The sequence below is a fragment of the Rhinolophus sinicus genome, linkage group LG06 (genome assembly GCF_036562045.2).
Source record: "Rhinolophus sinicus isolate RSC01 linkage group LG06, ASM3656204v1, whole genome shotgun sequence".
Taxonomy (NCBI): domain Eukaryota; kingdom Metazoa; phylum Chordata; class Mammalia; order Chiroptera; family Rhinolophidae; genus Rhinolophus; species Rhinolophus sinicus.
In genome coordinates, this window is record NC_133756.1 from 13,396,713 (window position 1) to 13,424,475 (window position 27,763).

The window sequence follows — 27,763 nt, forward strand, 5'->3', positions numbered from 1 at the left end:
GCGCACCGCCTAGTGCCCGCCTCTGTGAAAGACTGCTGGGCGCTTGTGGCCGGGCTGCTTCACTGGCTGCGGAGGGTTCATCGCGCACTTTACCCTCCTAGCAACTGAGCCGACTGGAAGTTTGAAGCCTGCCTCAGGTACGCTGACTCCAGAGATCCCGGGAGAGCTCTTCTCCCGTGCAGGAATCGGCGCGAGCTGATCCCGGCGCGGGACAGCACCTCCGTCGGTGACGGACACCGCTCCCACCAATCAGGGTTGAGGTGGCTCGCCGGTCTGCCCAATGAGCTGCGTGCCTAACGGGAGTGGGGCGGGCGGCGAGGCCGGCAAGGAGCCGGCTCCCGCGCTCCGGGCCGCATGGCCCGGCGCGGCTAGGGAGACGGGCCGCAGTGGACTTGGGACAGCGGGGAAGGCCTTGGGGCTGGGGTTGCGGGGCCCGGCAGCGCCCTTTTCAGCTTGGCCTGGCTCGGCTGACCAGGAGACTGGGATGGCTCGTGGGATGGAGAGGGCCGTAAAGCTCGGGAGCTCCCTCTGCTCATCCCTCCGGGAGCCGTCTCGGGCGGCTGTCTCTCCATTTGAACTGCCCCGGGCCACGTCCTTCTGGCCTCAAGGCATGGCCGTAGCCACGCAGGGAGGGCGTACGAGGTCCGAGATAGACCGGTCGCGGTGGGATGGGTTCGGCGGCCTGGCCTCCGGCCCCTCCCGCGCGTCCCTACTCCCGTGGCGGAAGGGGCCTTTGGTCCTCGCAGGCCAGTACCCTTCGGCCCCACAGCTGGCCGCCTTCCTGGCCAAGAGTGAAGACGCTGCATTTTAAAGTTCATTACGTTTGCGTGGCGCACTGACTCATTATAATTTTGAATTCTCAGCAGTCCTGTGACACAGGCTATGTGGGATTCTCACTCCCATTGTACAGATGTAAGGACCAGGTGTGATGTGACAGGTCTCTGTACAAAAGTGATGGAGCTGAAACTGGATCTCACAACAGTTAACGAAACAAAGAAGCTTTTTTTCATCTTTGTTGAATTCCTCTAATGCATCTTTATTTGTTACTCCTGTGCTTGAAAACCTTCTGATGTCTCCATCACCTTCAGAATAAAGTTCAGATTGGACATTCAAGTTTCCACATGATTGGGCCTCTTGCCTACATTTCCAACTAATTTCCCTCTCTTTCCCTTCCCTCCTCCCCCATCTCTCATCTTGGTCCCACCTCTGTTTTCTGTAGTTAGCCCACACCTTCCTGTTTACTCTGTTCCCTTTCCCATCTTTAAGTAATGTGGTCAGTCCTTCAGGGCCCTTTGCAAGTCTCAGGCCAACCAAGCAGGAGCAGTCTATGCCCTCTCCCTTTGGATTTCTCTTACCTTGTAGGTGAGCCATGGTACTTTACCGTGGTGTTGCCACTGAAAGCTTTCTGCTCTCTTCTTCCCGTTTTATCCCCTTCACATGTTGTCTCTGCTTCTGCCATCACTAGATTACTCATTTCTTTGAAAATGTTTTGTCTCTAACTGGACTGCCAGTAACTTGAGGTATGGGCCCCAAAGTGTGGCACAGTAGCACTGACATAGTGGGTATTCCATGAACGTGAGTGGATGTGTCCTGTCAGCCCCCCCACCTGGTCTTTGAGTGCACTGGATATTTATTACCAGGTACTGTGGGAGATTGCAGGAATCACCCCTAAGGAGAGGTGTAACCTCTCAGTAAAATTGGAGCAAATCAAATGTGAGTGGATGAGATGAGTTTTCTGTATAAGTAACTCACTCTGTAACCCACTCAGTGGCTGAGGAATTTCTAGGAACATCCAAAATTTAGTCAGTGAGACCAGGCATAGTCACAGGGATATGCCAGGCTAGGACATACCTAAAATATAGGCAAGTCTGCTACTCATGTATCAGTATGTAACCATTCAAATGTTAGGGACTTGGGGTCAAATAAGTTTGGAGAAACTGCATACTCTATACCCCTTTTTGGAGATCACATTGAACGTCAACTTATTAAAGGCTCCCAGAGGTCTTGCATTAAAGAAACCAATTGACTGTTAGCATTTGTCTGATTTATCTGTCTCTAAAACCCTTTTTGGGAATCCCATGTGCATTTTGTAGAAACCAAGAAGCATGATTTTGGAAATGCTGCAGTAGAAGATAGAAAGAACAGGACATGGTTGTGGTATCTTTCTTGCTGTCTGGGGGGAAGACATTCTAAGCATTCTTATCTCCTTGCCAAGTGTGTTCATTCCTGCCTTGGGGAGGAGCGGGATGGGGGAAACGGGAGCGAGCGTTTCCTTGTTCCTTTTCTTAGCTATTTTTATTCTAATTGGCTTCATAGGAAGTGTTCCCAGAGGAGGACCTGACCGAGCCAAAGCAAGCATTCTCTTCCACTTGGTGATTGTGTTTCTCGTTTTGATCACATCTAGGTTTGCTGACCAAAGATGTTTCTGGGCCTCTGATGCTGGGGACCAGTGATACATTTTCCCTGATGAGCCTGTCGCTGTCTCCTCCACCTCTTGCCTATGCTATTGTTCAACCTGCCCTTTGCCTGTGCTGCTCTTCCATCCATCCATCCCTTTTATCTCTCATCAAGTTTGTTTCTTCCAGTCCCTGCCACAACTGTCCTGCTTTTGGATTTAATCTGCCCTCTTTGAGTTCTCTGCCCATCATGTGCTTCAGACTGGTTTATTATCTGATGTCCCTTTCCTCCAACATATAAAGCTCTCTTTAGGGCGTACCTAAGAGAGATTGCTGGCAGAAGTGTTAAATTACAGAACAGAACTACCTTTAATTGAAAGATTTTTAGGTGTAGCTGCAACTTCTTTTAAATGTTGAGGTTCTTTCTTCTTAATGCAGTCTTCTGTAACCTAGAGGAGCTGTGTGTGTTTTTTGTTTTGTTTTGTTTTTTGGTGCTACATTGTAGTTTAGCCAAAGACACTTTCTTTTATGGGGAATCAGTGCTCATCCAAGAGTGAAATTGTTTTCCCCATGTAGGGAAAATAATGAGGCACCTGCGTGTTATCCCATTGTCTGGTGGTGATGTCAGCCAACATTTGGGGCATAGTGTTCTATCAACAGCTTAAAGCTGGTTTTTTTTTTTGTTTGTTTTTTTATTATGTTAACTCAGGTTGTTGTTTGTCAAAGCTTAAAAAAACTACGTTATTTGGTTAGCAGTTGGTTTTTAATCATCTGACTGAAGCAATTCAGTGATCCAAGAACCCACATAACATTCTGAAACGTGACAGACAGGGAAACAGGCTCCAAGAAGGTTATAGCTAATAAATAGCCGAGCCAGTATTTGAACCTAGATGAGTTTGATTTGTTGAGATATATTTTATCTATAATTTTTCCTTCTCCCAGGTCAAAAAATGAAGTACATTCTAGTTACTGGTGGTGTTATATCAGGAATTGGAAAAGGAATCATCGCCAGCAGTGTGGGCACAATCCTAAAGTCATGTGGTTTACATGTAACTTCAATTAAAATTGACCCGTACATTAACATTGATGCAGGAACATTCTCTCCTTATGAGCATGGTAAGCAAAATGCGTTCTTATTTTTTCTTTTAAAAATAATTGTGTAGTATGTGGAAGAACATGGCAGCCCTTGGAAACTGTGTATCTTTTGCGTAACATAACATCCATTTCTTGCCTTCTAAAAAGGTCCTTATAGTAGAATGATGCTTTTCTCACCTGGACAGATAAGAAACAGAAATCTTAATATGCAGTGTAGTGATTAGAAATAGGGTACATGAAAAAAAGTTATAAGGAAATAGATTTTTCCCTGATATACGAAAGAGCTTCATAATAGCAAGCGTGTGAGGTAACTTACTTTTAGAAGTTGTGAGTTCTCTTCAGTAGAGATGGTCGTTCAGACATAGGCCAAAGGACCACTTTGTAGGGATTCAGGCAACAAATAGATGCTGGCGATATGTAAGCTGGAGAATCAGTTTTGCTAACAGATTGGATAATAATATAAAGGAGCATCTTCTGAGGTGAGTGAAAGTGAAAAGTTGAAACCATTAAGGGAGGGTAGAAAAAATAGCACTTTTTGTTATTGCTGAGTCCCTTTCAACTGTGTGATGTGTGACTGTCTGGATTACCTAAAAGATTAATCACTTAAAATTGGGGGTATATGTGGAAACATACTTCTTAAGTTTTAAAATTCTGTTTTCATGCTCCTACTTTCTAATGTTGAGGTAAAAATCTATAAGGATGAGTGTTACTAGAGTAAAAACCTTTATATAATAAATAGCAACAGGAAAACATGGACATACTGTAGCAGTGTTTAATACAGAATTCTTGAGCAGAGAATGAGCTCTCTCTGAGGGGGAAAATAAGACATTCTTTCCTTTCCTATTTTTGAGCTTGTCTCTTATTGTGATGGTAGGAATGAGCGATTCTGGGCAAAATTTCTAGTATGACGTTTCAAGGAATGAATGTTAAACAAAGGAATGGGTGATACTTTGCAGTTTCACAACTTTGTTTAGGACTAACGTGTAGCCCAGAAGCTGGCTTTTAGAATCAACATGACTTTAATGTATATATCGTGTTTAAGTTTTGAATCAAATCATGCTTTTATCACACTTCACACCTTGCTCTGCTCAAGTAGGAGACTTTGTTGAAAACAGCAGATGCCATACTAACTGTAGGGTCCCGTGTACCCACAGCCCTTTGGGCTGTCGTTTCCTTCCATTCTGTACTGTTTCAGAGCTCTTCCTGGTTTAGACTGAGTTTGTTGACAGACTGTAAGTGTGAAGTTATCTCTTGGAGAATGGGTGGTGCTTTTTCTTTCTTTTGTGTCCCATTTAGTTTCCTAGAAATAAATGTCTTTGCTTCATGTATATGTGATGCAAATTTTGTTCTATTTGAGTGTTTATACCTTGGTACAAAAATTGTGCCAGGTCATATGTATTTCTCACTTACCCTAAGCATTTTCACTGTTTACCACAGGCGAGGTTTTTGTGCTGGATGATGGTGGGGAAGTAGACCTTGACCTGGGTAACTATGAGCGTTTCCTTGACATCCGCCTCACCAAGGACAATAATCTGACCACTGGAAAGATATACCAATATGTCATTAACAAGGAACGCAAAGGCGATTACTTGGGGAAAACCGTCCAAGGTAATACTGGATTTGTCTACAAGGTTTAAAAAATCCCAACCAGTTGCATTTCTTTAGTGTATTGTTAGAGAAAGATGCCGTCAGTTGAAAATTCAGGTTTGTATGGCTGTTTACTCAGAAAATAACTTGAAGAAGCCATCGCTGCTCTGTGGATGGCATTGGAGCTGGCAACCCAGTGGCATGATCGGAGTCCAGAGAGCTGTTGTCTTTCTATAGTAATGAGTGTGAAGTGATGAAGGCAACTAGACTAAGGCAGTGAGCCAGACTGTGTGTGTGTGTGTGATGGGCATTTGGGGCTTACTGTGTATGTTTAAGCAGTGATAAGGAAGAGAACATCACGCACATTGGTTTTCAGACTGGTCATTGGTGCTAATGGGTAGGCGCAATTTGAGAAGTGGGTCTCTGGGGCCTCCTGAGCTTTCAGCAGCACAGCATCACTTGTATGTGTTTGCTGTGTTGGGGTTTTACACAGCATTCATTTGAGAAAAGTGCTGCTTTGAAAAGGGTGGGGTTGGAAAACCACTGGTCTAGTATGATGGCATAGGTCCAAATTTTGGGGGCTGCTGAAAAAAGTGGCTGAGTTATGAGTTGTGAGAGTAAATCTGAGTTATAAGAGTAAATCTGCTTTTGGCTTTAGACTTTACTGGACTGGAAGCCGAAGGTCCTGCTGGCAATGGGCAGCTCCAGACCAGATTCAAGGCTAACTGGGTCATGTTTAGATCTTAGCTCTGCCGCTTACCAGTTTTATGAACATGGATGGATTACTCAACCTCTTTGAGATAAATGGAGATAATAACAGTACCTACATCTCTGGGCCGTGAGGAGGATTAAAAAAGCTAAGTCAGTAAAGTGTTTCTCTTGAGTTCCCAACACAAAGGGATCAATTAGAAATTATCGTTATCTTCATCATACAGTTTGTTGTTCCAGGCCTCCAGTGTGTTTGTCCATTTATTTATCCATCAAATATGTCTTGAATGCTTACTGTGGTCTAACTTGCCTGGGTGCTGGGAATACTTGATGAACAAGACAAAAGAGGCCATTGCCCTCGTGGAGCTTACCTTATGGGAGAGACAAAAACAAGCAGATGGAACAAGACGTCTGATAGGAGCTGTGACGGAAGTAGAGTGAAGAGAGACGGAGAAAGTGGTGGGGAGAGCCAGTTTGGACAGGTGGTCAGGGAAAGCCTCCAAGGAGAGGACATGTGAGCCAAGAGGCCAGCCATGAGAGGAATGGAAGGAGGAGGCACGCATGGCACATACAGAGGCCCAAGGCTGCAAAGGACTTGGTCAGGGAATGGCAGGGAGCCGTTCAGGCTGAACACAGTGACCCAGGGGGATGGTGGGAGAGGTGGGTGAGGTGGGTTGCAGCCAGGTCATATGGGGCCTTCTGGGCCACAGCCTGGAGTTTGGATTTGACTCAGAGCATAAATTTGGGGTGTGGTGAACTCTGATTTGCATTTTTAAAAGATCCTTTGGCTGCTATGTGTGGAATAGATAATGAATATCCTGGTGCTCAAGGCACTGCCGGCTATATACATAGCAAGTTAACTAGTCATTTCTGCCCCGTAGGAATTTGCTACTGGAGCCTGACAGCTATGATTTTAAACAAAGTGCTCAGTGATAGCTGGCATTTATCGAGCACTGACATGCTAGGCATTCTGCTTAGCATTGTGCCAGTGCTGTCTCCGCATTCCCACAGCTTCATGAAGTAGAAGCCATTATCTCCACTTCATGGATAGGGAAATTAGGCTCAAGAATAGTTAAGTGATTTGCCGAAAGATCTGTACCTAATGAGAGGTGGAACTGAGATGTGAATCCAGACATTCTGCGCCCAGATGCTGTGCTCTTGACTACTGTGCTGCTCTGTACTGTCTCTGCGGTGGCTTGTTTCCCGTTGGGGAAAACTGGAAACAATGGAACAGGGTCCTGGCTCATTCCTGGGAAAGCATCCCAGGTGTGATGTGCTCGCCTTCAGCTGTAAGCAGTAGGGTGGCCACGTGGTCTGGTGTATGGTTGTGCTTGTGCAGCCACGGTAGACCCTGCACAGGGGCAAAGCGCTAATGTGGGTGGGATGCTACTCAGCCCTACTTTCTTGTAGTGCTTCCTTTAAGCCACAACTTGGAAATTTGGAAAGGAGGCCACAGGGAGTATGAACCCAAAGATTATTTTAAAGGCCATTTTAGAGTGGTCCCAAAAATGTTTTTGTGACCCCTTTGCCTCTCTGTGCAGGCAAGGAGTGCAGCCACTTGTCACAATAAGTGTATCTGCCTCATCGATGCTGATGGAAAACTATGAGTCACATGCTTCTTTTCTCCTTCTCAGTTGTCCCTCACATCACAGATGCCATCCAGGAGTGGGTAATGAGACAGGCATTAATACCTGTGGATGAAGATGGCCTAGAACCTCAAGTGTGCGTTATTGAGGTGTGTATGAGTCTTTTCTTTTCTTTTTTTTATTAGTTTCAGGTGCACCAAACAATGTACTTACTAGTTAGACATTTATCATTTGTATCCCTCACACAGTGACAACCCCCTCCCCCCATCCACTACTCCTCTGACATCGCCCACAGCCATTACATTTCCACTCTCTCTATTGTATGAGTCTTTTCTAAAGTCCATGATGCCTGGGTAGGTGACCAGCTGTACATACTTACCTCCTTAGTCAGTCATCAGCAGCTGATAATAATTTCCAGCTAAGCCCTTGATCCTCCTAACTGTGAGGTGGCAGATGAGGGCACCATACCAGTCATATGGAATGGCTGTGCCCTCGAAAGATAGACTTTGTCCAGTGAGTCTCCTTTTTCAGCATTTATACATTCATGTATTATGGGCTGTGACGCATTTTTATCTGTCTCTTGAGAAAGTCAGCCGACCTTTGGCTTTCCTCTGACAGGAATATTCATCTCTGAATGTATGAGCCTCCTTTAGTTTCAGTTTCTGGACTCCTGCTTTGCTGATTCTAGCTGCTGGATCTCAGTGTTCCTGAGAAAATAGGAGACTCAAAAGTTCCGGCAGTTTGTTTATAACTGATGCCTTTTAATATAGAAATTATTTGTGGCTAAGAAAGTAGATAAGATTTAGGTTTCTTTGTGACTCTCATACAAATAAAATAATTAGTACATCTTTCACCTGAATGATGTGGAAAGATCCATGATAACTTTGGGGGAATGGTAAGCCCATCCAAAAAATAATCTTTTAGCACAAAAAATGTCTTAATTACTGTTAACTGATGTTATACGGACCCAAAGAGTTCGCATTATACTGTTACCGATCAAGGAATTGAGATGACAGAGTGCAGTTGTTAGAAAACGAAACCACGAGAGGAACCTCTAAAATAACTTTGTTCTTTCAGCTTGGTGGAACAGTGGGAGATATAGAAAGCATGCCCTTTATTGAGGCCTTCCGTCAGTTCCAATTCAAGGTCAAAAGAGAGAACTTTTGTAATATTCACGTCAGTCTAGTTCCTCAGGTAAGGCCTTCAAAACTTTCCTTTGTGGGGATGGAGAGGAGGGGAGAAAAAGATGATTTTCACTCCTTATCTGTTTTAAATATTTGAGGTGCAGGAAGCAAGGAATAAAAAACTTTACGAATTTTAAATAATTATCATACTTTTTGTAAAGAGCCAATGGAAAACATTTGGAAAATTAATCAGGAAAGTTGTAGTTAAAGAAAGTGGATTGGACATGTCTATTTGTCTTTACCACATAGTGAAACCCCACTACAACTAGAGTAAAGGGAATATTTTTTAGGACAAAAATTCACAAAGATAAGTACTGTGAGAGGAGTCACCTGTAACAAAAATTAGGAAAGTGGGTGGACAATGGAGAAACTGACCGAGTAGACCTGGGAGAGCTGAATCCTCAGCCTAAGCAGTAGAAGCAGAGAAGGAACCTGTTTGCCCTGCAGATCCCCTTACAGCTCAGCAATGCGCAGTGTCCGGAGTGGGGGTGAGAGTGGGACTCGTGACTGCTGTTCCAGAAGCAGTCAGTCCCCATATCTCCTTCCCTAACGTGCGCAGTGGGGCATCAGCCCCTCCCCCACAGTGGCAGAAGACTGTAGGTTCTTCCTCTGGAGAGGGTTTCTGGATGAGCACACACAGGGACAGTTGAGAGCAGTAATACTGAACTAACGACATGGGGGATCGGTGTAATTTTATGCACTTGATACACCCTATCTTCTTTTGTTGCTTGATCCCCAGAATCATCACAGCCAGGCTTGCACTGTCCACATAGGAGAGTGTAAAATACTTCTTGGTGTATATGACTAGCTTAGGAGGAGAAAACACACTGCCCTCAGGGGCACCCCAGTGAAACAGGCCAGCCAGATTCCCACAGTGAGGACCCTGGTGGACAGGTCCACCCACTCACAGAACTTCCAATTGGCTTTTAAATATGAGCTGGCAGCCCGTGATTACCAGACATTTGGAGAAAGTAACATGCAAGAGACCAAAACAAAACAACAAAAAGAAACTTAGAAGAACTTGAGGCTTGGCAGGGAGCAGGAAACTTAAAAAAGAAAATGAAAAACCTGTCATTAATAACCTGCCATTCCTCAGAATTGAGCGGAAATAAACTTCATTCATTAAACAAGAGCTGGATACTCGAAAGAAGGGAACATTCAGAGAACAGAAAAGAATTCTTGGAAATTAAAAATTAGATAGCAGAAATAAAAAATTTAAGAGAAAGAAGGTATTTAAGAAAATACTCTAGGAAGTAGAGCAGAAAGACTAAGAGAGAAAAAGCAAGAAAGTTAGAGGACTGGCCCAGGAGTTCTAACATCCAAATAATAGGATTTCCAAAAAATAACAGAAATGGAAAGGGAAGTAAACTGAACCAGGGGTCTGCAAAATGCCCCATAGACTAAATCAACCCACTCCACTCCCTGTTTTTGAAAATAAAATTGTATGGAAATACAGCCACACCCATATGCTTAGGTATTGCTCATACTGCTTTTTTTTTTTTTTTAAGATTTTATTGGGGAAGAGGGAACAGGACTTTATTGGGGAACAGTGTGTTTTCCCCAGGACCCATCAGCTCCAAGTCAAGTTGTAGTCCTTTCAATCTTAGTTGTGAAGGGTGCAGCTCCGCTCTAAGTCCAGTTGCTGTTGTTCAATCTTAGTTGCAGGGGGCACAGCCCACCATCCCTTGTGGGAGTCGAACAGGCAACCTTGTGGTTGAGAGCATGCGCTCCAACCAACTGAGCCGTCCAGCCGCCCGGGAGCTCAGTGGCAGCTCGTTGTCTTCATTCTAGTTGTGAGGGCGCAGCATGCTGGCCCATGTGGGAATCAAACCGGCAACCTTGTTGCCCACAGCTTGCGCTCTAACCACTGAGCCACCATGCACCCCATTCATGCTGCTTTTGTATTAAAACAGCAGAGTTGAGTAGTTGTGACAGAGACTGTTTGGCCAACAAAACCTAAAGTATTTATTATCTGGCCATTTATAGAAAAAGTTTTCTGATTCCTGATTTAAACAATTCAAGGAAATATCGAGACATGAGTTTCTAGAGTGAAAAGGTCCCACTGAATGCCTAGCATATAGAATGAAAAATGACCCACACCAAAGCACATCACTGAAATTTTAGAATAGTGGGGCAGAAATTCTAAAAAGCTCTAAAGAGAAACATCAAGAATCAGTATGGCATTCAGCTTCTCACCAGCAATATGGGAAGCTAAAGGAATTAATAGTAAAGCTGTTTTCTTAAAATTTCTTGGGGAAAATAATTTCCAGCCTAGAATTCTATACACAGCAAACGTATCTGTTAAGTGTGAGAGGAGAATAAACATAGTTTTCGTACATAGAAACTCAGCATACCAGCAAAACAAAAAAATCAACCAAGGAAAACAAACATTTGAACCAGAAAGGAAAAGTATGGCACATAGTTTAATGGTGGATAGTATTTAAATACTCAAAAGTATGTGAACGCTGAAGAGTGATCATAAGATGGGTTCAGGCACAGGACGGGTACATGTGTAGTAGCAGAGAGAATGAGTTCTCATCTAACAGGGGAATCAATAGAAAATGCCTTACACTAAATGTCAAGAAGTAGCAGTGAAGCATACCAGAAGGATCAGTTAAAAGAGCGGAGGAGTTGCTATCTCTAGGGTTTGGAAAAGGGCAGAGGGCAGGTGAGGGCTGGTGCCGCTAATCTTTAGGACAAACTTTGTAGAAGTATTTGACTCTAAAATTTATGCATGTGTAACTTTGACAAAAACAAAAACTAAATTAGATAAATGATCAAATTATCTATTTCCCTATTAAAAGGGGTTCAGGGAAAATTTTTTAGCATAGAGGAATTAACTTTTTTTTCCTTTTGTATGATAGCCAAGTTCAACAGGGGAACAGAAGACTAAACCCACCCAAAATAGTGTTCGGGAACTCAGAGGCCTTGGGCTTTCCCCAGATCTGGTAAGGTTTCCTGATTACCTTGTTTCGGCATCATCTTGTGTGCCCAATTAAAATCTCTTCTCCATGGCAGACGAGCCCTTTATTTTCTTGGCATGCTTTTAGTTCATGGTGGAGAAATTGGTCTAATACTTTGAGCTGGGGCTATAGTTTACAAAGGTTTCCTTACCTGGCACATGTGAGGTCGTGTCTTATTTCTCCTCTCAGCTAATCATTTATTCTCCTTTCCCCCTTTCCCAAGAACATTGATCGCGGAAGCCCCAATTGGCTCTGGTAGTTCAGTAATCTGTCTGTTCATTTATACTGCCACTCTTACGTTTCTCTAATTTTGGATTTAGGAATTTAGTTTTGAAAACAGGTAATATTTTCATAATTTGCATGCTTTGTGCTAGGAGTTAGCTTAACAATGTGATATCTGTTTTAATTTCAATCAGGAGAAAAACCCAGCTCTTTAATCCTTCTTCTGTCTAAATGTCTTGTTTTCTTTACTGCCAGGTTGTATGCAGGTGCTCAAATCCTCTCGACACATCAGTGAAAGAGAAAATATCAATGTTCTGCCATGTTGAACCTGAACAAGTAGGTAGAAATTCCATCTTCATGTGAATCACTTTTGCTTCTAATTATTCTGAAATCTCTTAACCACTTTCGTAAGGCTTGTTGTTAGTTTAGAATTTGAGACTGTAGACTGTTCCTTAGAAGAACTGATAACGCATTGGCTCTGTGATTCTCCATTACCTAATGTCTTGTGGTTCCCCGAACATACTTTAACCTCTCCTGCCTCTTTCCCCGCTCCTTGTACTATTTGCCCCAGCCATGCTGAATGGGTATCCCCTCCCTCTCTCTTGGCCTAATGACCCTTCTATTCATTTTCATCCTTTGGGGCTCAGCTAGGACACAGTACTGTCTGAGAAGCTTTACCTGCCAAACCTCATCACCCTAGAACCTCAGGTTATTCCTTCTCTAGGCTCACATATACTGGTAGTGAGCCCAGCATACTGCCCCTCTATGTGCGCCGATGTGTGTGTGTATGTTTGTCTCCCCTCATAGACTTTGAGCTTCTTGAGGTCAAAGACCACCGTATTCAACTTGATATTCCTGGTGCCTAATGTGTAAGGTGTTGTAGGCTGTGAACATATTTTAGGCTTTTTTGTTACCTGTGCTAATAGAGAGTATCTATGGTACAGGATATTAAAAATTTTGGAACCTATAATATATCTAAGTGTGGTTCATGGTATAGAAATTCTAGTGGTGATAAGTTGAGACTGTGGCTTGGTCAAGCTTGGCTGAAGGAGGATAGAAGGGAAATTGAGATCAAGGGATTTATGATTAAGTTATGGATGCTTTGTTTTATTGCTGGGTTATTTGAGGATCGGGAGACAGAGCAGGGGAACCGAGCTGGCCTAGAGAGGGGAGAAGCATCCGGATTAAAATAAGAGAAGTCTGTTTATAAGACTACCGGTACGTTAGTATGGAAGTGAATATAAAAACATTAAAATCATTGGCCTGGCATTGAAGTGAATAGAACAAGAGAAAAGCCTTTGACCATGATGGAGGCAGCTGTCATCTCCATCTCCATGATGGGTCAAGCTTCAGGGTGTGAGGGTAGCCTGGGGCCTGAGGTCCATGTTCCTGGGTGTGATTCCTGAGCTGGGAGCTCTGGCAAAGGGATTCTGCTTCATGCGAAGTACGTGGAACATCAGAATAACTTCATTGTTATGAACAGCCTTCTTATCATGCGCTTTGGTTGTTCTACATATTTCTATTCTAGCAAATTAAGGCAGTTCGCTCCTGTAATAGAATAGCTTGTCATTAAAATTATTCACCTTAAAAATGTGACAAGTATTTCTATTTTTAAATTTGAATTTTAAATCTTATGCCTGTTTTTTAATTAGATTGCTTATCTTCTGTTATAAGAGTTCTTTATATATTCTGAATATAGATCTTTTATCAGAGATGATTTGCACATTTTTCCTCCCAGTCTGTGGCTTATCTTTTCTTTTTCTTAATGGTATCTTTTGGAACACAAAAGCTTTTACATTTTGATGAACTCCAATTCATCCTTTTTTTTCTCTATAGGTGGTGCTTTTGGTATCACATCTAAGCACTCTGTTTAACTAGGGTCATAAAGATTTTCTTCTGTCTTTTCTTTAAAAAGTTTTATAATTTTAGGTCTTATATTTAGATCTAGGATCCATTGTGAGTTAACTTTTAAATATAATAACTTTTCAATAAATGTTGAAATACATCTTTTTGCCTGTAGAGATCCAGTTGTTCCAGCCCCATTTGTTGGAAGGACTATCCTTCAGTAATGTTCTATAATTTTCTTTATGAAGGTGTTTGTTAGATTTATTTATCTTTGTAAAGTTGTTTTTTTAGATTTATGTATAAGTATTCATAATTTTTGTTATTATATGAATGGCATATTTTTAAAAATTATATTTCCTGATTAGATATGATGCGTGTATAGGAAACCTGGCTGACTTCAAGTCTAGCTAACCTTACTAAAATTCTGTTAGTTCTGATTGTATACCTGTAAATTCCCTTGGTTTTTATAGATAAACAATAATATTGTATGCAATTAGTGGCAATTGTTTATTATTTTCCTATTCACATACATTTTTTTTCCCTAATCTAATTGTAATGACTAATATCTCTAGTATATCATTGACTAGAAGTAGTGATAGGGGCCAGTTTTTCCTTGTTCCAGACTTTATATATTAAGCATTAATATTAAATATCAAGCTAAATGGTGTTTGTGTGGGTTTTTTTATTCTTTTACATTTTCCCTAATATTCCTAATTTACTAAGAATTTTTATTATGAATTGGTTTTGAATTTTTTAAAAATCTGCATCTACTGAGGTAATCCCCCCAACCCCCATTTAATCTGTTCAAGTAGTGAATTCTACTGTTAAATTTTCTAATGTGTTGGCTCTCAAACTCAGCTTTCAAAAGTGCTGATGCCTACCTCCTACCCCCAGAGATGGTGTGGGGTGCAGCAGATTTATGGATTTTTAAAAGCTTCCCCAAATGATTCCAGTGTACAGCCAAGTTTGAGCAGCAATACTCTGGGGACGAATCATACTTGGGCATGATTTTGTTTTTTAAAAAAAACTGCATTTGTAGTTTGGATTGTGTTTTTTTGGTTTTTTTTTTTAAATGATTTTTGCATCCATGTTCATAAGAGATTAGCCACTATTTTTCTATTCTTCTTGAGTTGGTTATTGGTAATTTATGTTTTTCTAGAATATTGCCCTTTTTTTCTGTTTTCAAATTGAGAAGTTATTTTCCCAAGATTATATAGCTAGTCAGAGGCTGTCAACCCAGTTAGTTTTTATTAAATAACCTTTGCTCATGTTTTACCAGGTGATCTGTGTCCATGATGTCTCGTCCATCTACCGAGTCCCCTTGTTGTTAGAGGAGCAGGGGGTGGTAGATTATTTTCTTCGAAGACTTCACCTTCCTATTGAGAGGCAGTCACGAAGAATGCTGATGAAGTGGAAAGAGATGGCTGACAGGTTTGCCTCATAATAAGGAGTTGGCAGTGCGAGCCTTATTTCTTTTCTTTTGTAGGGGCTCAGGGAATTCAACCCTTACTTGTGCTATCAACTCATGTTTAAAAAAGTCTTACTGGTAAAGTGGTGTTAAGAAAGGATCTCAGCCCGTATGTAGTTACATCATAGATGAGGAGGCCCTGATAGAGCTGGCCTAGGTCCCAGGTCACCAGTGAGTTCAGATTACACATCTGTCATCCTTGTGTCCCATCGACTAGAAAATCAGTACAAACAGGCGTCCTCGTGGCAGTGTGTTAGTGCACATACCAGAGGCCCACACCTATGGCTGGCCGTGGCTGCAGCACTCATGAGTAGCACCCCAAATATCTGAGCTGTCTTTGGGAGTACCCTACACCAGCAAAGAATCAGCAAGGATGTCCAGTCTTATTACCGCTGCCAGAATTCAGCACTTTGAGAACTGTCCCCACCCTGCTTTCCTCCTCCTAAAGCTCTGTGATTCCCACACATCACAACAGATATCTTCACACAGTGTCTCAGAGCACTGGGTGGGCCTTAACTGTAGTTGCAAAATCAATATGATGATATTAATAAACATTTGGGGGGCACTTATTACATTGTTCTGTGATATTTACTTTTGTTTTGACCTATTCCCTTTCAGTCTTTGCCCATTTACATGTGTATCTTTTGTAGCTACAAAAATGACACACAGTTTTAGGATCTTTTCATAAAATATAAACATTTTTGCTCAGTTACTAATTAAACTTTATAATGAAGTTTTTAATGAATATGGACTATTGTGTGGATGTCCTATAATATATTTCACTATTCTCTTCATCATATTAACTCTTGTAAATTGTCTGTTAATGTCTGTTAATTTTTTTGCCCTTTGGGATTTTAACTTTTTTAAAAAAACAATATGTGTTTTTAAAGGGATTTTGAAGCCATCTCTTTGTAACAGCTTCTAAAATCCTATTTTCTTAAAAAGCCTGCCACATTGAGCTGAAAATTGTTTCCTCTTTACTGTTCATAGAACTCAGATACTGGCCACTCCCATTATATTCTTCCCAAACTTGTTTTTCTTCCTTTTAAAGGGGAATTTTGATCTCATGGTTATATGTACACTCCAAGTAATTTGGTGTTTCTTGACCTTTGTTTGATAGATATGATCGCTTGCTGGAGACTTGCTCGATTGCCCTTGTGGGCAAGTACACCAAGTTCTCAGACTCGTATGCCTCTGTCATTAAAGCTCTGGAGCATTCTGCACTGGCCATCAACCACAAGCTGGAAATCAAGGTAAGGACGGAGGGGCAGGTACAGCTGAGGTGTGAACAGGATGGCCATCCGCAGTCTCACAGATGCTTTCTATTTTTGGAGCTCAGAATTTCTTTTGAGGAATAAAAATGTTCATGGTGGGCTGTTGGCTTTGAAAACAGTAGGGTGTTTTCAGGAAATAATGAAAGGGAGAGCTGGTCAGAGTAGAAGCTGAGAGAGTGAGTGCTTGCATCTGAATATCAAGTGACCAAGTAAAATTGCCCCATGGGAATGGGGGAGCCCTGGCTGGCCAGAGGCACGTTGCACAATTGCTGGTAACCATTAGCCTCGTCTGTGAAGTGGGAGTGCTAATATCCACCGTGTAGAGCCGGAAGGTTTCTCCAACATGTGTGTCCAGTCGCCCAGCCGGTGCCTGGAGCATGAGCGGCACCGGTAAGTAGTCATGTGATCCGCTCTGCGACATGCTGGGCACAGGCTGAGCGGCTGGAGTGTCGGCGTGGGCCCTGCCTGGGAGTTAAATGATTTTGAAGGAGATGCTTAGAGATGGAAATATAAGAAAGATTTTAAAGTTTATTTTTAAATTATTAGGTTTAAGTATATTAAGACGATCATTTTAAAACTATTTTAAAATTGAGAAAGATGGAACATTGATAATACTTAGAAATTCTAAGAGAACCCAACTCTGGAGTCATGAGCTGCTTCTTTTCTCCCCGTCTGAATCCCCCCCAGTACATCGATTCTACAGACTTGGAGCCAAGCACCTTGCAGGAGGAGCCTGTGCGCTACCACGAAGCCTGGCAGAAGCTCTGCAGCGCTCAGTGAGTGGTTTCCAGGGGCTCGGGGGCTGTTTTAATGGGCGGAGTGCTGTGCTTTTATGTGCTGGTTGTTTACGTATCTTTTAATTGTTGGGAAGACTGCATACTGCATGATTTAAGCCTTACAAAAATACCGCTTATCAATGTGATTGAATGTGAAGAAAACTTGTTCTCATTTCATTGCTGTTCTTTGCTGTATGCATCTATTGATGAGGCTTATTTAAAGATTTTTCATCCGGAACATGGATGAGTACCCATCTGTAGCATCTCATGGTTTATTTTCAGCAGCTGTTATTTGTAATTGTAAAACATTAGCAAGAATTTCTAGTAGTGGAACAATTGAAGGTTATGGCACCACACAACTATGATTGAGACCCTAGGTCAGTGTGGCACTTGGACCTGACAAGGAAAGGCCTCCGTCCTGCTTGGGGGAGCGTGTTAAGCCAAGAGGTAAAATAATTGCATCTGTGTTAATATATATTAAAAATTAGGAAAGAGTCCGTGCCTGGGAAAAATACTGTGCAGTAGCAGTATTATGGTTATGTATGCCTTCTTTTTTTCACTTGTTCTAAGCATTTTATAATGTTACTGAAACAGTCCATGGTTTTATGTGTGCCTCCTAAGTTCTTAGTGTTTGCATACAGCTCCTTGGCGGCCCTGAGGTCAGCCATAGCCCAGGAGCAAAGTATACAGAGTAACCTCATGGCCTCCGTGGCCTGGAAATGGCTCCTTGGGTGGTTATTGCGAGCTGGCCTTGTGGAAAGCGGGATCACCTTGTCATGTGCTCTCTTGAACAGTGGAGTGCTGGTTCCAGGGGGATTTGGTGTTCGAGGGACGGAAGGGAAAATCCAAGCAATCGCCTGGGCTCGGAAACAGAAGAAGCCTTTTTTGGGTAAGGAGTAGGAAAAAGCAAGGAAGGTGCCTCGTGGGAGCCTGTAAATAAAGCGGGATTGCCAAAACTGAGCACAGGTGCCGTCTTTCCAGAGAGCAACTCAGGTCAAAGCCTTTTTGGTTCTGTTTGGGAGAAATTCAAACTCCTTTAAAATGGAGAATTTAAACTTGTGCGCTGCATGTAGATGTGGCATTTTCGGAGAACGAAATATGAGTTAGGGAATCCTGTCCATTTATGGAACCCAGCTGCTGGGCTGGACGTGGGGGACTGTTTTCCATCCTCACTTGGAACACGAGCTGACTAATTGGGCAAAGTGATTTGGGACGCTTCCTTGTGCTGTAAATTTTACTAGTTTTCAGCTTGACCAATTGTAAGTGGGAACTGGATGGGAGAGGGCAAACTTGAATTTTTCAGTACTGAATAGAGTATTGTTTGTTTCTAAAATTGAATGACTTCCAAAGCCTGGCATCTTCATATACACTTAGATCCAGTTTTTGAAATCCGATATAGATGAAACATAACAGGGGTGCTTGTGTGTAGAAGGAAGTTATGAGAGTTTGTGATTGGAATGCTGTGAACAAACAGGACACACAGTCCATGGCAGGCTGGTGGGAAATGCAGGAATGTTGCTTTTGCAATGGAGTGTCATTTGTGTTTCTCTCCTACCTGCAAGGCGTGTGCTTAGGAATGCAGCTGGCCGTGGTTGAGTTTTCAAGAAATGTGCTGGGATGGCAAGGTAAGCATCTACTTAAAAACTTGTTAAATTCTTGCTTCAATGTCCTGGAGGGCATGAAGCCTGGTGCCCATTGGGAGATTGAGAGCCATGCAGAAGATCGGGCCCGGTCTCTCAGTACCTCGTGGGGTGCTAACGGGGAACTGCTGTGTTTGTTGAGGAAAAGCAGGGCTCCTCCAGGCGAAACCCAGAAAGAAGGGAACACCGCTGAGCAAGCAGCCTGGGCTCTCTGCCCCTGTATTTCCTGCTCTGCAGATTCTTGCACTTTGGTTACCATGGCCACCGTCCCTGAACTGGTGTCCAGCGGGAAAACTCTGGCCTGTGTGAGGCTGTGCAGTTATTATGACTTTGGGCTGTAGAGCTGGTCACCCCTGGGCTCAAATTCTAACTTTATCATTTTATTGTGGGTGATTTTAGGCAAATTATTTAGGTTCTTTGGGCCTCTGTTTCTTCTGTAAAATGGGGTAATGCTGGTACCCACGTCACAGGGTTCTAAGAATTAAATGAAGCATTGCTTGTGAATAGTCGAAGTGCAGGGCTGGCAAATAGGCGCTGTGCCTAGCTAATTGTATCACTGTGTCCAGACCATCCCAAAACTCAGTGATGGCTTCCAACAACAATGGTTTGTTATTTCTCAGTGTTCTGTGGGTTGACTGGTGTTCTGCTCCGTGTGGTGTGTCTGAGATGACCCTGCCCTGCATTGAGCTCTGCCCAGCAGGCACATCGCAAAGATCTCTCCACTCAGTCACTAGTTCAAACTGAGCTTCCTCACAGCATGGAGACCGACTGGCTTCCAAAATGACAAGCCCACTATGCAAGCACCTATCAAGCTTGCTCATGTCCCATAGCCAAGCCCAGAGTCAGCGACGGGAGGGGTGGAAGAGAACAACCACAAGGTGTGAACACGGGGTGCTGTTCATTGGGGTCACCATTGGAAGAGTCTGCCACAGTCCCTTTATTCTCTAGCCCAGCTGACAAATACTAGGCTTTCAGAAAGACCTTATGAATTCTAAGAAAAATAAACAAAGCAACCTGAAGGAATGTACAAGTGGTCTGGCTTTACAAAGTACAAGTGTTTCTTCTGTGGCCAGCTTGCTGTTAACAGGCTGGGCTCAGTTCACATTTTTTCTGAGAGGCTGCTTCCTAATAACACCAAGGGGACGGTGGCTCAGTGTTGTAGGCAGCGTGCCCTTTAGTTCTGGCTTCCAAGCTGGCACGTACTATCTGACCACTCACCACCCTAGAGCTAGCCCTCTGGGCTCCGTGGACCCTTTCACAGCCATCGCCTCCTGCCACCCACTCGGCCTCCCAGGTGGGTGAGTGAGCTGGTGATGAGCTTCCTATCCGTTGAGACCTGGCCTTGGCTTAGGCCCAGCACTAGAACAATACCTAGTATATTTACATAGAAAGAACCAGACACAGTACCAGGAGCTTGGTGCTTTTCCTTTTAATCTTGAGTGATTTTGCTTTTGGTTAGACGGTAAATTCAGTAAAGGATAGAAAGATTATTTGAGTTTTGAAATCAGCTAATTTTGATTTAGCTATTGAGTGAGGCAACTGAGTTAGGGCAACGTATAAGATACTGAGGATGAAAGAAATAGTACTAATCCATTTTAGAGAGAGAGTGTCTGAAACGAAAGTGAAAAAAATTGAGATGTGTGAGAACCGTCATAAGATGCTTTATCTAAATAAAGATTATTAGGTTATGTCAGTGGTTTTGATGTCCCCCTTTTATCCAGCTGGACCCCTCTCCCAGAGAGTTACAGATTTAATGGAACAAATTCACCTGCGTGTGGGTGTTTTAGATCTTAAAAATGTCAGTCCTAATTTTTGTTCTGATCACTGAATGACTTTAAACTTAGGAAGGAAATTGTGATTTAGTGCTTAGGAAACAGTTTTGTTTGTAATTATTTTCATAACACAACTATTTTGATTTTTCAGATGCCAATTCTACAGAGTTTGACCCCAATACCAGTCATCCTGTGGTGAGTCCAGTGTTTGAATCTCACCAGGGCTTGGAAGGGACGTTTATGAAAGTGACTGATGATGGTTAGAGACAGGAAATGAGACCACTTGGGTCCACCCCAAAGAATCCTGAGGTCCTGTACATTCAGACCTACTGGACAGGAAGAACTTTTATTTCTCTATGTAATTTCTCACTATTCTTCCCAGTTTGCCACAGAAAGTTTTAAGGGCTAGTACCACCCCAGCCGACTAGGGGAATCCTGAGTAAAATAATTCTCCATCCCCATTCTCCTTAGCTCCCAGGAGCACTTTGTAACAATACTGACACGAAACACGTATAGGCACTTACTATGTGCCAGGCACTGTTCTGCTTTATGTATGTTGATTCATTGAATCCCCAACAACCCTGGGCGATGGGCATATTGTTAAAGCACTGCTGGAATACAGTACTGATTTGTTCCATGGTAACCAAAGCTGTTCGAGGCTGCATACCTCATGTCATATCTCCTATCAGAGGAATGTGGCTCATTGGGAGAGGCAGTGCTTGTGTTTGTCTTTGAACCCCCAGCCCAGGGGTGGCAGGCCTGTTCTTGATGCTGAGGAATGCTGTGATAAACAAGATGGACAAAGCTCTTGATCTCAGGGCACTTTAGCAGCTATGTATATCCTTTGCACCGGAAATTGAACTTTGCTAATACTGAGACCTCAGGAGGAGAAGAGCAAAGGATTTGAAGTGTGTTGGGGGTGGGGGTGGAGCAGGGCACAGACGAAGTCCTCGAGGTCCGTCCCCAGAGGAGCATAGACTGAGCGATGGCTGGACTGTCATGGCTGGGGTGCCTCAGCCTCTCCGTTCCTCAGACGTTCACTGAGCAGCTCTCAGTCTAGTGGAGGAGACGTGTTATAACATATCCTGTCTGGTACCCAGGATGCTCTGTTAGTCTTTATGAGAACGTGCTACAGCCCAGCAGCACTTATGATCCAAAGTGCTGGGGTCAGGAATGGCCCCCAAGGGAGGGAGCAGCTGTGTCTGGTCCTGTAGCTCATGAGGATAGGCTGAAGGATCCAACCCCACCCCACGAAGGTTTAAAAATGGCTAGTGGGAAGCATTTTCTCCTGTGACCACATCTCTTACAAGGAAAAGGCCGGGGAATGAGAGCCTCCTCACAGGGTTAGGGCCTTCAGTGCTGGTGGTCTCTCTCAAATGGAAGCAGAATTTGGCAGTGCGTGTTTGTTTTTTGAACATGTCCAGGTCATAGACATGCCAGAACACAATCCTGGGCAGATGGGCGGAACCATGAGGCTGGGCAAGAGGAAAACCCTGTTCCAGACCAAGAACTCCGTCATGAGTAAGAGCTGCCTCCCACTGGCCGGGCCTTCAGCTCGCCTCCAGGATGCATGTCTTGGGGTGCTGCTGGGCTCTGGCGTTTTGGGTTCCGGTCTTGCTTTTGAAGTTTTTTCCCCCCTTTCTAGTCGTGCTCTTTTAGGATGTCCTGTAATAGGCCAAGCAGCAATGTGGGTCTTAGAAAGGTCACAGGCAGTGCCCTCAGGGAGCAGTGGGACCTTGGGTGTGGACGACTCACCAGAATGAGGAGTTAGGTGAAATCTATTGTAATCTGTTCCTTTCCTATGCTATTTGGTTGAACTGTATGAAACTGCCATTCTGTGTGTGTGTGTGTGTGTGTGTTTTATTTATTTTTTAAAATTAAAGCTTATTGGGGTGACAGTGGTTAGTAAAGTTACACAGGTTTCAGGTATACAATTCCATCTATGTATCACATTGTGTGTTCACCACCCTGAGTCAGTTCTTCCATCATCATGTATTTGATCCCTTTTACTCTCATCTACCACCCCCCTCTTCCCTTACCCTCTGGTAACCACTAAACTATTGTCAATGGCTATTGAGTTTTTGTGAAACTACCATTTTTGTGGGACAAAAAATAAACTACATTGTCAATTTCATACAATTCAACCTAAATAGATTTGTCAAAAAGTAGTAACAAGTGCTAAAGATTTAGGGAAAATTTGGGGAGGAAAATATTTAAGAAAATGACTCTGTTAGGTTTTCTTGTCCACTGGGAAACTTCTGTCTATATTAGTCTGCTTGGGGCTTCGGTAGCAGCATAGTTGAGTCACTTGATTATAATGCGGGAATTCTGGTCCCACTCCCCGCACAAAGACGCAAGATATGGTGAGGCCAAAAAGGAACAACGGAGCCATAGATAGGGGAATCATACCACTATATTCTCGATGGCGGCTGGTCGAAACACAAAGGCAAACATCCACCAGTTCCCCAACGAGGGGTCTTCCTGCACCTCAGTCTTGCTGGCGGCTGAGCGAGACACAGGAAGCAGGATCCACATGACCCGCAATCCACAATCCGCTTGCTAACTGCACTCGTTAGCCGCAATTCACTTGCTAACCGCACTTGCCAGCTGCAAACCGCGCTTGCTAGCGTAGCCACAGCAGATATATTAGTGGCTGATGGCCAACTGATCCCAGCCAACGGCCACCTACTGCCCGAGCCAGCACCTTTCCATGTGAGGTCGAGAGCCTGGAAACCGCTCTCTGGGACTCTCTCCCTACAGTGATCTTTCAGTCCTTCCATCGCTAATGCTCTGTGGATGTGGAGATCTTACCTGGCAGCCACAAACGAGTCTGTAAAGCAGCCCTCTTGCAAATGCTGCACTTGTTCACGGGCAGCCAGCTACCAGGTGCCAAGGAGCCTTGACAGCTGTGACTTAACCCCACAGTTGTGGCCCCAGGGTCATCTGTGTGCTCTTAAAACAGGGTTTCGGATGTTTGGTGCATCCTGATTTGTTTTCCAAGACAGTTTCCAGCAGAAAAATGCTTTGTACCTCAGAAATCATGTCAGAAATCATGTTTTGAAGGTTGGTGATGAAAGTCTGTTACAGTTTTTCTTGGTGTGGACAGAGTTAAGGCTCAAGAATTAGCCTAAATTGTGCTGCTACAAACGGGTAGCTGTGGTTGGCAGGAAAGTCATAGAAATAACCTTCAAAAGGCTTCGCTGTGTAGATGCTAAAAAGTAAACTGGGAAGCAGGATGTGGTTGTGAATAGATGTGTGTGTGTGTGTGTGTGAGTGAGTGATCAGAATTCTTTATTTTTGCCAGGGAAACTGTATGGAGATCCAGATTACTTGGAAGAGAGGCACCGCCACAGATTTGAGGTGAGGAATTGAGCTTTGTGACCTATACGTTTTTCTCCTTTCTGTTACTCTGGAAACACAGTAAGTCGAGAGGCCAGCACAATTATTCTTCATCCTTCAACAGGTGAATCCAGTCTTGAAAAAGTGTTTGGAGGAGCAAGGCTTGAAGTTTGTTGGCCAAGATGTTGGAGGAGAGAGAATGGAAATTGTGGAGTTGGAAGGTGATTGCTTGGGCAGTTGTATTTAGTGGAAAAGTTAGTAAGGTTTTCTTGGCATGTGGGAAAATATAAAAGTATTAGTTGTTGCCCTTTTCCTAACAGACTTAGGAAACAACACTGTCTTATGAGGGGAGGGGTCTTGATGAACGAGGTGTTTGGAGCCCTGGAGCACCGGGGGTCCACAGGATGAGCTTTGTGCCATGGCCCCCGTGGACAGCCGTTTCACTCCGGCCTCACTTCCTTGTTCTCCAGAATGAGAGTTGGGACTTGGTACTTAAGCTGCCCTTCTGGTCTGATGTGACTTACATGACTCAACCCCTTGGAAGTCTGGGGAGCCAGTGTCGGGAACCTGTAGAGGAGGTCCCTTCAGACAGGAGGGTGACAGCATTCTGGAGAGAGGGCATCAGATCTCTCATGCTTTGTGGTTACCCAGTTGTTTTCAAATACTTTTAGGGTCTGTGGAAATGGGAAACATTTAACAAGATATTTTTGTCCTCTTTGACATATTATGTGTACATAAATAATGAAGCTGTTTCTTTTGCATTTCTGTTTCAGACCATCCCTTTTTTGTTGGAGTTCAGTACCACCCTGAGTTCCTGTCCAGACCCATCAAGCCTTCCCCACCCTACTTTGGCCTCCTCCTAGCCTCTGTGGGGAGGCTCCCGCATTACCTCCAGAAAGGCTGCAGGCTCTCGCCCAGGTGGGGTCATGCTTCTCTGGTCCTTCAGGTGGTCACTGATTCGTTACAGCAGGCCATCATCCCATTAGTGACAAGCAGAGCCACAGGAGCTGGGAGCCTGGCTGGGTGCTCCTCACACTGATATGCAAGTGACCTCTCCTTCCCCAGGGCTTTCTCAGGCTACTTCTGTGCTGCCCATGACCTTCCCCCGGCATGGTGGTCAGGTTCCCCTCTCTGTAGCATCTGGGTTCCAGGATCACATTTGTAAGTAGGACCCTGTGGTCCAGGGGGAACTGTGGTTTTTCCCAGGGTGTTGGCCACAACCTGGGTGGTTTCATGCCCCAGTGCACCTTCATCTGGAACCAGTTAGTTACCCTGAGTTGGTGGTTAGGGTATCGTGATTGAAGTATAAATTGAATGCATATCTTTTGTAACTAGGAGAAGAAACTCTACAGCTTTATGCTAAATATATAACGTAGTAAAGAGTCTTTCTGATCTCTGCTGGGTGTAGACGAGTGTCCCTGTGGTAACGGTGGCTACAAAAATAGGGAAGTCGAGCGAGTTTTTGGTGGGAGATGATGAATGAACTATCTGAATTCTGCAGGGACACCTATAGTGACAGAAGTGGAAGCAGCTCCCCTGACTCTGAAATCACTGAATTGAAGTTTCCATCAATAAATCACGACTGATGGTAACGTATGTGATATATTTAAGCTTTAGTTTTTGATTTTTTTTTAATGGTGATAACACTAGAATTGTAAGACTACCCAAATTTTAGTGTTGAAAACTTTTATCTGCTAGAGAATGAAGGTGGTAGAGTCAGCATGGGCGTCAAATGGGTAAGACCCCTCCAAGTGCAGGGCAGTTACCCACCCTGCTTTGGGGGCTCCAGAGGGAGGATACCTGTCCCTCAGAGATTGTCTCCTTACAGATTCAGGTGCGAATGTGACCAAGTCGGGGGGAACTGGACTCATAACCCTTATTATTTCACATATCTATAAACCTAGAGATCCTGAGTAATATGGTATGTGTCATTTTTGCAGAACCTAAAGCTTCCATCAGGAAGTGTCTTAACCCTGATGTACACAACACCTGTATGCTGATTGCCACTTATTCTGGAAATCACAATCCAAACAATTATTGAACAAGCTTTGAAGGTTTTTATAGTGACAGGATTTGTAAGTGTATAAAGTGCAGTAGCTGTTGGCACTGCCATGAATTATATAAAGTCCTGTTAAGATATGTGAGTGAACTGTGTCAGCAAAAATACAGACTGCTGGTGAGGGTGTCAGAAGGGGGTTAGGGGTGTCAGTCAGGAATCTGTAATGTGGTGTGGTCCCAAGTGGGGGGGTTCCCACCACCGGTAAGATGAGCCCCTGCCCAGGGGTACGGGCAGGTAGGTAGCACACCTGACTGCACACCTTGCATTCCCTACCAGTGGGCCTCTGCATCGCACAGGTCTGGTTGAATGGGCACACGACTGTTCCCCTTCCGCCTTGGCTGATTAGCCACCTGTCTTGTGATCACCTCAGCAAGGTGGGCAGGTGGGAGGAGTAGGTTGTATCGGGAGGAGGGCAGTGGTTGCTTACTCTCTGCCAGGTGAGCATTGTAGCCCAGATGCGCTCGTTAATCCTCCCCACAAGATCGTGTCTAGAGGCTGTTTGATAGTCTAGGAAACTGCCACAAAGACAAAGGACGCTTTAAAGGGGTAGACGTTCGGTCAGTTCGATGGAATTGCAAACGGCCTCTCTAAGCAGAGAATTCGCTGTCAGGGGCACTGTTGAGAGGCGGGGACGCTGTGAAAAGAACGCTTGTATTGAGGCAGAGGTGGAGGTTCGTGTAAAAGCTTGAAAATGTATGATTCTGTAGCAATTATAAATTTAGCTTGTAATTAGGCTCCTACTACTGGTCTTCAATGAAAAACAGGCATAGTTTACCATAGCAACTGACTGTAAATTCTAACTTTTTTTACTTTACATACATATATAATTGCTAATTTTATTTTATTTTTTTTTTAAGTAGGGGTGATTCTTCAAGAGAGCCTTCAGAGTTTACAGCTTTGATTTTACACTCGGCTTTTGACACTTCCTTTAAATTATGTTTTTATTCAGAATATTTTATTACGGGGGAAAGGTGTTTGGAAAACTGTGTGACTTGCATGTCCCATGATGTATATCAGCTCCCACGCAGTTGTGCTCCCTGATGTGTCGACACTGTCATTCTTAGTCCCCCGGCCTCAAACGAGAAGCAGGTGTCTGCGCAGGAGCGGTGACCCATGGGGCTGGTGGAGTGCCTGTCAATCGCCGTGTTTCTCCAACTACCTCGAGTCATTGTGGATTTGAGGGTGTCACCTGTTGCCTCCCCAGGGAGGCCTAGAGCACTGTAAACAGTGCCCCACGGGGTAATTTTAGCTAATGCTTATAACACTTGGTGCTGGTAACCCGAGGGCACTGCTTGCTGCCAAGAGCCGTGGGATCTCTCAGTGCCAACTGTGGCTGGTACTCATTGTCCAAAGGGATGGTCAGAGTTTGGTGTGTCACATGAAATGGCAAGAAGTCTGTGTCTCTCTGAAGTGTGATTTTTAGAAAACCCTGTCCTCTGGCCGTGCTTCTCTCCTGGGGCTGGGAAACACTCCTTGCATCAAGGGGTCACTTAAAAAAGAAAGAATCTTTTGGGGAAACTGCCTCTAAAACCCTCTCACATGTACACAGCTTTGCTTGAGGGGGACTTCTTCCTTCCCGGATGTTACTGCAGTCGAAATGCAATATGAAAATCTATTTTCTTTATGTGATGTAACGATAGGCACAGCTGTATGCCCATTATATTCTGGCTGGACTTGGTGTATACTCTAACTTAAGAAATAAATAATGCAGAACAAGAGACACACTTTGTAATGCTCCTTATGTCATGGCCGGGTGGAAAATGTCTAAGCATGGTGCCAGATGTGCCTGTGTGTGGTCACCTGAACTCCAGGAGAGGAGCCTTTCTTTTTAATAGGAACCAAAATTTCC

The 27,763-nt window shown here is 43.8% G+C and overlaps 1 protein-coding gene across 8 annotated transcripts; it reads left to right on the forward strand.

Annotated features, from left to right (window-relative positions):
- Nucleotides 1–27,632, forward strand: CTPS1 (CTP synthase 1). Of its 8 annotated transcripts, none has more exons than XM_019737149.2 (20): nt 1–137; nt 3,339–3,512; nt 4,929–5,099; nt 7,421–7,521; nt 8,450–8,566; nt 11,421–11,504; nt 11,997–12,077; nt 14,866–15,017; nt 16,175–16,307; nt 17,016–17,104; nt 17,899–17,993; nt 18,667–18,729; nt 20,668–20,711; nt 21,941–22,037; nt 23,821–23,876; nt 23,980–24,076; nt 24,629–24,773; nt 24,921–25,016; nt 25,357–25,443; nt 26,775–27,632. In XM_019737149.2, the coding sequence occupies exons 2-19, from the start codon at nt 3,347–3,349 to the stop codon at nt 25,439–25,441; spliced, it is 1,872 nt and encodes a 623-aa protein (XP_019592708.2). In that variant the 5' UTR covers nt 1–137; nt 3,339–3,346; the 3' UTR covers nt 25,442–25,443; nt 26,775–27,632. The 8 variants fall into 8 exon arrangements, with proteins under 8 accessions (XP_019592708.2, XP_019592712.2, XP_019592709.2 ...); XM_019737153.2 differs by having other exon boundaries at nt 25,357–25,448; nt 26,772–26,933; XM_019737150.2 differs by having other exon boundaries at nt 25,357–25,448; nt 26,775–26,933.
- Nucleotides 27,633–27,763: the final 131 nt, after the last annotated feature.

Bases quoted from the DNA above. Each gene is read 5' to 3' on its own strand.
- CTPS1 (XM_019737149.2), top strand. From the start codon at position 3,347: ATGAAGTACATTCTAGTTACTGGTGGTGTTATATCAGGAATTGGAAAA. The intron at 11,505-11,996 runs GTAAGGTTTCCT...CTTTACTGCCAG, and splicing joins TTGGGCTTTCCCCAGATCTG to GTTGTATGCAGGTGCTCAAA. The intron at 24,774-24,920 runs GTGGGGTCATGC...CTCCTTCCCCAG, and splicing joins GGCTGCAGGCTCTCGCCCAG to GGCTTTCTCAGGCTACTTCT.